The sequence below is a fragment of the Xiphophorus maculatus genome, chromosome 18, assembly GCF_002775205.1.
Source record: "Xiphophorus maculatus strain JP 163 A chromosome 18, X_maculatus-5.0-male, whole genome shotgun sequence".
Lineage (NCBI taxonomy): Eukaryota > Metazoa > Chordata > Actinopteri > Cyprinodontiformes > Poeciliidae > Xiphophorus > Xiphophorus maculatus.
In genome coordinates, this window is record NC_036460.1 from 22,421,561 (window position 1) to 22,431,941 (window position 10,381).

Genomic DNA, 10,381 nt, shown 5'->3' on the forward strand with positions numbered 1-10,381 from the left:
CTTCATTGAGGATTCAGATCCATTGTTGACCAGCAGTAGTAAAACAAGTTAAACAGCATGGATCATTATAAACATTTATCTGCCAGCGCTATGAGTCTTTTCACCTCCACTCTTCTTTTTCTCTGATCTACATATACTGCAATTGTTTGCCCTTGTTTTAGCTTTCTCTTTGTACAATAATCTCTGTCAAGTCATTCTCTGATTTGCAATCCACAATTGTTATATTCTCACTCGTCTTCTCTAGGCAACGATAAATGCTGTGCTGCTAGAATTCAAATGTTTCTGCACCAAGGACACAGATAGTCTCAAAGACACAACATAGTGCATTTCAGGAAACTGAGTGATCTCAGTAAATACATGTGGAGAAGCAGTTGTGCCCCCTGACTACTGAGGGATAAACAGAATATTTCTGAGTGAGTGAACAAATGATTAAATGAGCTGCTAAGGCATGTTTTCTAGTATTACACAGTTTGGGACAGCATTTGAAAATTTTTTGTGTGTATGTCAGGTATGCAACAGTGTCACTAATGTCAAAAGGCGTCATTCTCAATAGCGCCTTCCAACCATTCACGTGGTTGTTGTGCACAGACTCATTAAAAATGTTTTTTTAGTGCAATATTTCAAGAAATTTGATCAAAATCCATTAACCTTCTTTCTTGCACCTTATTTAAGGTTATTCTCAAAAGCAGTAACAGTGCGAAACCTTGACGATGCAAGAGCCAGTTCCTGATTTTCCACAGCCAGGGAACCAGCTTGGAGTGTTATGCTTTTGTCATTAAAAACATTTCTTTGTAAAAGTAGTATTCTGAATGTATGTAGGGGACAGAACCCTAAGGAGTGTTTAACTTCATAAATGTCACTTTTATTTTGGTATTTCTGCAAGAAGATGTCATGATGCCACTATTTTGTGTGTACTAACACTTTTAAAGGTACATTCAAACACTGAGTTCTCCACAGCCCTGATGAGAAGCTCTGACATTGGCACCACTAAAACTGAAAATAGAAGTTAGAAAGTGTCTCAAATAGGATTTCAGATTAGATAAGACAAGACTCTTGTCTATTAAAAGAATATAAAATGGACATTTTCTTTAAGTTTCTAGCAACAAAAGCAACCGTGCAAAAATGCACAATGCACACAACTAAAACAAAAAACTTGAGTACATAAACACACACAGTCAGTCACAGTCACAATCATGTGAAAAAAAGCACATGACTGATATTAACTCTGCCTGGCCACATAAAAAGACTGTCATTAATATTTTGGGAATAAAAACACATTGATCTACGTAGACTTCGTATAAAACATGACAGGAAGATGAGAGACAGTAGACTCATGTACTTTCTGTCTTGAAACAATTTTGCTTTTATATTAAAGCTTTGCTGTTTTGTTTTCAGTAAATCAAATGTTGTTCTAGTATTAAATAGAGTACTTACAGTTTGAATGATTGAAAATCTGTCTAAAGCATTTTACCAAAGATGGCCCAGCTAAGAGCAGAGAAAAAGTTAAATATAGAAAATTACTTAAAGTTACTGGCTAAAAAAGATAATTTACCCACAAAATGTCCCACATTTTATACCTGAAAACATTGCCAAACAACCAAAATGTAATATTTGTCTTTGTCGGAAATCTACCATTACAAGCTTATGATATTTTTTAACCACAAAAGCAACATCACATGGTTTTTTTTCAGGCTTCAAAGAACACAATTTTTGATTATTTTATTTATACTCATGCATTTGCTCTGAATGATATAGAGCACTATATATTTCCATTTATTTTTAATCCAATTCTCAAAATTTTTTATCATGTACAAAACATTCAAGTACACATAAACACATGCGTCGCATAATTGTCCACAGTTGGTTGAGCCTCATTGGTCCAGAAGAGACATAGACCTCCTGGTTCCTTCCTGTGGTTGTAACCCTGGCGACAGTGATATTGATGGCCATTATGATAATAATGATACCAACAAGCATACTAAAAATAATTATAATTAGCTTGTCTCTCTGTCTGTCTTTCTCTCTTTCCCTCTCCTGGCTTCCTGCTGTAATTATCCACAGCTGAGTGCTTTGTCTCTCTTCTCCCTCTTTTCATCTTTCTCCCCCTTTGCTTTTAACTCTCCTCCTCAATTCCCCCATTTATATTCTGTCTCTTTTCTCCATCTACTCCTTATTGTGGATTTAGATCACAATGGCCTTCGATATATTAGCAGGGTTTTCCAAAAATCTGCACTTCTTCTTGTTTTGTTCTTTCCTAATCATTCTAACAAACGTATGAATTTGTTGAGCAGCTAAGCAAAAGCCAAATCTTAGATGTTTTTAGGCGTCTACTTTCTTTGCCTGCATTCTAATTCTTACTTTGCCTCTGTGCAAGGTCTAAATATGGATATTGGGCTATCTTTTGATGCATCCTCATTATTTATCATTAGCTTCAAAGATCTATTAATGCAAAGCTCTGTTTTTGTTTTCTAACCCTCGTTTATTTCTGTCTCCCTTCCTCCATCCTCCCCCCTTCACTTCCTTTACTCTCTCCACCAGCTGCAGAGAAATTCTCTGGTGGACTTGGCACCGTCTCCTTCTTTGATTGCATGCTGTCTTTTAGTCAACTCTCTTCCTCTCTTCCTGTCCTTACTCCTTTCACAAGTTGACTTCTGTTCATCTTCAACAGTGGGAGTAATTCAAAGCCTGAATGGCTGGTGGTCAGTTGCAGCCAATACCAAAGACACCTGGGCTAGAAGAGACAGAGTGGGGCTTGTATGGAGAAAGAGAGATGATCCTATACATCAAAGTAGAAGCATGGCAGGGTTTTGTTGTAGTTGTTTTAATAAGTTTTAATCACTACTCTGTTTTACATAATCTAGGTTGGATGTGGAAATGTCGAATAGGTGTATCAAAATGATTTATTGCCAAATTTTGTGGCGGTATCCTTTAAATTGGCCACGTTTAATGTTTTGGATGATTCAATATTGCCTTTCTTGATGTGAAATTGTATTTTTTTCATTGTGAAACATTCGAGTGAACATTTTGTTTTACATATGTGCACCAGGGGCCGTTCGATATGTGTTCCTTGTTCTCTCTGTACCAACAATGGCTTATTCCTACAAACCAAAGACTGGCACAGTAGTTTAAGTTAAATATTCACTGATCAGAGGTTTGGGGTCAATTCCAATTAAATTTTTGTAAAGCTTTGACCTCCCAACATGGATTCAAGTTCTCTTTAACAACTATGGTTAGCTGTGTACTTTTATCACGTGGTTAACAGGGTTTACTCAATTAAAACTTAGATTTCCTGATTACACTGTTGACATTTTGATTAACTGCCTATGTGTAGACGTCTGTGGTCAACTTTCCACTTAGTATAGACCTGTATGAAATCTGAAAAGGTGCAACCACATCTGTACGGTTGTTTATTTCTTAGACAAAACCATGTACTCTCCATTGTCACTCCTCCATAAATTATTTGTTTTGAAAAGTAACATTTCCGTAACATTTATTTCCTTTGTCCTTTTGTGATTACCTGTTATTTTTAGTTAAACATTTAGACACATGTGGTTAAATACTAAAGACACATTAGCAGTACGTACGTCTTTCTCTCTCATCTTTAGTGCCTAGTCAGCCTCCTCAGAACGTACGAGCCATCTCCGTAACGTCAGATGAGGCGGTGATCAACTGGGCTGAACCTCCTAGAATGACTCTCCATGGTGTACTGAAGGGATATCGTGTTGTGTTCTGGGCTGTGTTCCCAGACGGAGGTACGACTGTCTGTCTGTCAAAATAATTCTTTTTAATTATATTTTTTGTGTTTTTAAGTTGATCTCAGTTTCTGGTGACTTTTAATCATTATGCAAATTACACAAATCAATGGAGTCTGGATTGATGAGACTTAATAAAAGAAATCTGGTACACTATACCAAAAACCTAAACATAGTCAATTTTGTTTGACTATGTTTGTTTTGACTATGTCAAAACAAATGACCAGATTTACGTAGAAATTACATCCCAGATAGAAGCAACCTCATTCAATGTCCATGTTATTCCCCAAACCTTGCTTCCCCAAACCTTGCTCGTAATACATATGGAGAATATGTATTACGAGCTGAAGAGAAGAGATGATGATGGTGATGAGAGAAATGGTCAAATGTCACTCTTTTTCTTATATAGCGTTCCAACCATGCTATATAAGAACATTGTCATGGTGCTGTTCCACTGGCAAAAAGGACTCTATACAAAGTTTTACCAGCAATGGCATGAATTAATTTGTCAGCAGTGATGTGATTAAAAATATTCATTTGAAACATGGGTTTTATTTCTCATCCAAATGACTGTACTCAAACTTATGATATTATATTTCTGGATTTAAGAAATATCCTATGTTTCTTAAGTAAGAGATAAAAATGTCTTTTTCTGTGCCAGTGTGTGGAGAAGCTTGTAAATACTCAAACTGTGATCATTTGATGCCTCAGTTTAGAGTTTGACTTTCACCAATCCTGTCCCCAGAGTGGGGTGAAATGCAAAACATTACAACCACCAAGGAGCAGGTGGAGCTCAAAGGCCTTGAGAAGTTCACCAACTACAGCATCCAGGTTCTGGCCTTCACCCAGGCCGGAGACGGTGTTCGGAGCAACGTCCTGTATATCCAAACCCGTGAAGACTGTAAGTTTACATTTATTCGGTGTATCAGCTTAGATAAGCCAGGTAATTAAATTACCCACAATAATGTTTCATTTGCCTTGACGCTGTTTTTTGAAACAGCTTTAAGGATTTTTCCTCCCAGTTTAGGCAGCAGTGTGGGAGGCAGGGAGCCAGTGTGTGCAGAGGGGCTCTTTGTAAGGCTGAGGTTGCTGATTAACAACCTCTTTGTGCTCTGATATGCCATTACCAGTGCTAATGAAAATTAAGAAGCCAAAAAGTGTGTGCTGCAAAGAACCCTAAGGGTGTCAGTCAGTGTGTGTGAAGGGGTGGGTATGTGTGTGCATCGAGGGGGTTAGAACTGTCTTTGCATGTGGACAAGTCTTTGAGTTGGTGTGCACGTATCGCTGCATATGTGTGCACCGTTCATTATTGTTTGTGTGCGAGTAGCTCACAGCGAAGCAAGAGGAAAGGGATTAATTCTTTGTGGCTTAGAGAGAATTAATTTTGTGCTTACACTGGCGGGCTGTGGATTACATCCGTATCCGCCTCTCCTCTCCATCCCTGGGGCCAGTCAGCGAAGGAGGCAGGCATCTCGAGATGGAGAAAATGAGGGAGTGCTAGAGAGGAGGGGGGAGATAGATTCTAAGAAGTGTCATTTCAAAAAAGGCCTTTATTCTCTTTTCCTTGCCGTATCTCCATTTTATGAGCTGGCCTCTGTGCAAGAGCTCTTCAAATGTGTGTATTTTCTTAGTCTTTGAGTGTGTCTGTCGGAGTCTGTCTTTTTACCCCTGATATGTGTTGACACTGTGTCCAGGGGCAACCTCTTCACAAACGTTATCTGTCTCTCTTGGCTTAACCCTTCTCTTCGCATTCGGTTCTGTCTGTAACACATGGAAAAGTGTTTGCAATGAAATTGTGCAAACAGCCAGTTCTCAGCCTGACATCTTATGCTTCTGTCTCTTGGATGCCCAAACACACTGGACAGTAAGCATAAGAACTTTTAACATGGCCATTTATTTATATAGTTGTTTTTTTAAGGTTCTGGAGACCCCGGGCTCTTTTCTTTTTGATTTGTTGTTGTTTTGTTTTTAGCTTACATTTTAGCAGTTTTGTGGTTTTTATCTCATGATTGCATTTAATTTTTATTTGCTGTAACTGTAGAACAGTTGAAGATAGCCAAATTAAAATTATTACCCATCTAATGCTAATAAAAATCTAAATAACTACCAGCTTAATTTAAATTGAATGTTTTCAATTAGTGTGATCTCTGCCATTAATTCACTTCCAATGTTACTTTTTACATATGTGGTCAAATATCATGCCAAGAGCAAGGTCACAACTAAAGGCCGTTCTTGTTAAAACCAAAAGGTTTATTTTTGAATCCTAGTCAGCATGACATCTGTGCACGACACTGATGCTCAACAGCAGATTGACAAAAACATAAGATGATTTTGTGGAGAAAATAAAGCAAGGAGAATTGTTTGCTTTTAATGTAAATCATTGTTTAAGTAAAATACCTGGAAATATTATGTTGAAATATTGGCAGAGTCAGGTGTCACATCTTACTGGATATATGTTAATAAGAAAGTTTGCAGTTATTAATGGAACAACAAATTATTAATAATACCAGAGAAAATAAAACTGTGGTGAAACCAGCTGGAAAACGACACTTGGTTAAAAAAAATTTAAAATAAAAATTCTATTCTATATTTGTTTCACCTAATATCAGTGCCTGCCTTTCTACAAAAGCCAACATATCTTATTTCAAACTAATCTACTATTTTACTACTAAAATATCTTCGCTAATGTCTAAGCAACACCGTTTTGATGTTTAATTCTGTATATTCTATACATTTTGAAGCCACTTTCACAAAACACTTTCATCTAAGGCCTTAAATACCTCCTTCTTCTGCCTGAGTAAGTTAGTATACCTACAGCAACATGGAGGTAGTAGAAGTAGGTCTACAGCTGTTAGGCCTTTTATTCAACAGGGACGTTGGTCACACAACAGCGTAGATAGATGTGAGGTGTGAGCAGCATTTCATTTTTACAAAGTATAATGTTTTCCGACACTTTTTCACAAATTTATGTGCATGCATTGTTGAGGCCATGACTAGCTCCGTTTATAAAGGCCAAGACAGTTTAATGAGACGTTCATCTTTGCAGCAGTATTGGTTTTATGCTGGAGCTGATTTTATATAATTTTGTGAAAAGGCCAAAGGATATTTAGGGAAGAGCATTTCAAACTGAAATACAAATTATTAAAAATGCTAATTATTATTTATCTTCCTAATATCCCAACTCTGCAAAGACCACACAACCCTCCATAAGACTCCTACTGCTTTACACGCAAGCATTTAACAAAATTGGTACTGTGGCTTCTGACATATCAGTATAATGACAAGTAGTTTACAGCCTTGAAATAAAATCATGAGCCAACATTACACAACTCAGTTACAAGATGGTGAGAAAATAAGACGATTACATCATTTGGTGCATTATTCTTAAAAATTTTACCAAGGATTTTTGGACTGTATAATATTTTTACTTAAAGACTTTAATGGTCAGTGATTGCAACTAACTGCAACTTGTTTCAAACAAACAGTCAACAGTAGACACAGTGCTGTTAAGGATTGTGAGGGAAGGAGTGTGAGGGGGTGCTGTCTGGATGTCCACCATCATCACTACAGTCTTGAGTGGCTTACGCTGCCCATTGGTCAGTGCAGACTCAGGCCAGAGGGGGACAAATCATCAAATCTGGAGCATTCTGACTCTGAAAGAACACGTTCACATTTTTACATCAGCCACAATTACATGAGTCATGTAATTGTGGCTGAGCTTTTTGCTTAGCCATTGCATTAAAATAACTGTTTTTCAATATTGTTTTCCCAAACTCTTTTATTTTATACCACTAATATACAAAATTGATCAAGATAGTTAAAATTGTATATTTTAACGTGGAGTAAATATCTTAGATTGATGGGTTTTTTTCTTTGTGTGATTCAGATCCCGGACCTCCAGCTGGCATTAAAGCAGTGCCCTCCTCTGCCAGCAGTGTCGTAGTATCGTGGTTACCCCCTCACAAACCAAATGGAATCATCCGCAAGTACACCATCTACTGCTCCAGCTCTGGTTCCGGCCAACCGGTGAGTTACCGTAGGGGTGTGGTGGATTTTAGTACTGATAAATGATTAAAAACTGGTACGAGGGAGACTTTAATGTGGCTAAGTAATAAGCAAGGACAGATTTGTATTTTAAAAATTTCTTATGAAACAGAAAGACCTTCTGTTGTGCATTCTGTATGTTGGTGGCAGTTTCATTTAATTAAGGGCTGTACTGCTTTTGTTGTTTCTGAGTTTCTATGCATGTGTCTGTGCTTCGCTGTTGGCGTGCATGTGTGTGTGTGTCTGAGGCCTATTGCTGCAGTCTCAGCAAGATGTGTGCGTGAAATTAGCTCCCCTCATACTGCAGTGTGTGTGCATGCAAGCTCACCCTCCAGCTTCATTTACATATCTGCGTCTCATCACGTTGCCAGGACAACCTCATCTGTTCATCAAACCTGGGTGGAAAACAAGCCGAGAGCAAACACACACTCTCACTCCCACTCTTTCTATCTCTCTCTCGCACGCATGCACGCACACACACGCAGGGGTGCACACATTTGAGTAGAAAAACACTCTGAAATTTATCACGCCAGGGACAAAGTGCTTCATTCATACACAGTATGCGTTTAATGTTTTTTTATGACCGTGTGAATTCAAAACCAAGAAATACATCTGCCATCGATACACATCCAAGCACACGCACGCACCCCACGGACCTTTCAAGAAAAAAATAAATCCATCTTGTTCTTTACCTCCCTCCCTCACAAATTATTCTTTATATCTACGCATCTATCCATCTATCTCTTTCTTTCGGCCTTTCTTTCTGTCTCCCAAGCTCCCATGCAGAGTTTGGGATGATTACTATGTAAATGAGTGCGACTGGAGAGAGGGAGGGAGGGAAAGGAGGGGGTCAGACACTCCGCGCGGGGAGTACTTTTGTTCCTCTTTTCATTATCTTGCTCTATCGTTCCCCGGATCACCGCTATCTCCACGCAAGAGGAATATTTTAATATCCGTTACAGCAGTACACACTCTGTCAATCCTTCCTCCCAAGATTTTCCCACCTACACTGTACAATCATCCATCCTTCCATGTGTCAATCCATCCATCCATCCTTTTCCTTCTCTCACTGCAGAGGATATGGAGACAAATGTGCAGAGAAATATTTAAAGGGATGTGTGATTATGAGGGAACTGTTGAAAACACATGGGGTTATCTGTGGATAGATGCATAGATAAGTGGAATAATAGGGAAAAGTGGTGACAGAGGAAAATGAGGAGATGGATGAGCAGTGGCGAAAGAAAGGAAAAGATGGTGCATTGGATAAAGAGGCAGGGAAACCAGATAAGAATGGCACACACAAAAGGGAACGAACACATTAGAGACAAATTTCAGTAATTTTGACAATGATGACTTGTTCGTGGGAGTAAAAAAAAAGAAAGACATAAATCTGATTAAAGCATTGTACTTACTAAACATACACCAATCAGAAATGCATAGCCAGTTTCTGTAAAGCTTTGTACTGCCTAATTCTCTCAAGGAAGTACAATATAAGAAATTAACATTTAATTTTTTTTTTTCTTCAGTAAGTGATCGTTATTTGTAGCAGAAGAAGAGACGACATTGGGTGTTGGAGAGTATTCTCTATAAAACAGCATTTTTGAGTAATTAAAAACCAGACCAAATAATTGTGTAGTTTATATAGTAAGTTGAATTTGGAATCTTATACAAGTGACTGGTACATTTAACATAGTTAGCAAATGTTGGTAATACTTGAAATGGCTCTCATATCTTTTGTGCTTCCTCCAAATGAAAAACTGAAAATAACAATGTTTTCTTTTTGACTTAGTTGCTCACTCAACAGTGGCTACCACAACATTGATACTTATTGGAAGAGGTCTTATTTTTCAGTATTTCCAATTGACTGGTCACCATCATTACTAATCAAACTGATGTCCCGGCCACCAGCCGAGGTTTCGTTGCACCATTCAGCACTAAAAGATCTGAGCTCAGCAGCTTTCACAGATCTTACTCGTGTGACTTTTCCTCTGACTTTTCAACCCACTTGACTCCTGTATCACAACCTTCCTTTCATCAAGCTGCTTTTGTCAGAAATGTAAGTTAGTGTTAAATCACTGAGGTGTGGTAAAACGTGATTTAGCTGATGGAAGATGTGAAATGATGCCGGCGCTCAAATGTGTTACATTTGTGATGTCGTTTTCTTTTTATGACTCTATTCATAGATGAAAGCACAGAAACGGACTGAATGGCCAAGGACAACTGTGTGAAAGTGTGTGTCTGTTCATCTGGATTGTGTGTGTGTGTGTGTGTGTGTGTGTGTCACGAGAAGGCTGAGTTAGCTGAAGAGTAGGTGTGGAGTAGGAGTTGAGGGAATACAGGTATAATTGGTGGGTAGGAGAATCGTGATTGGCAGTAAGAAAAAATAGTGATTTTTCTCTCTGTGAATGTGGGATTGCATGTGTGTGTGCTGAGGGGACAGTGATGCGTACATGTCTAGACAGCAGACACATGGCCGGGTTAAACACACTGCAATTACATATCCACCTCCAGGTCGTGTGTGCCACTCTGTGTGTGCATCTGTTTGTGTGTCAGTGCCTCAGTCTATGTGTGTTTTTATAGCCATG

At 38.3% G+C, this 10,381-nt stretch overlaps 1 protein-coding gene across 4 annotated transcripts in view; it reads left to right on the forward strand.

Moving 5' to 3' along the window:
• Window positions 1-10,381, forward strand: part of LOC102220268 (Down syndrome cell adhesion molecule-like protein 1 homolog) — a 110,117-nt gene that overhangs the window by 80,071 nt on the left and 19,665 nt on the right. For all 4 annotated transcript variants that reach the window (XM_023351424.1, XM_023351425.1, XM_023351426.1 and 1 more), the window contains 3 exons: window positions 3,606-3,752; window positions 4,498-4,653; window positions 7,639-7,778. In XM_023351424.1, coding sequence (XP_023207192.1) covers window positions 3,606-3,752; window positions 4,498-4,653; window positions 7,639-7,778 — 443 coding nt within the window. The remainder of the gene's footprint in view (window positions 1-3,605; window positions 3,753-4,497; window positions 4,654-7,638; window positions 7,779-10,381) is intronic.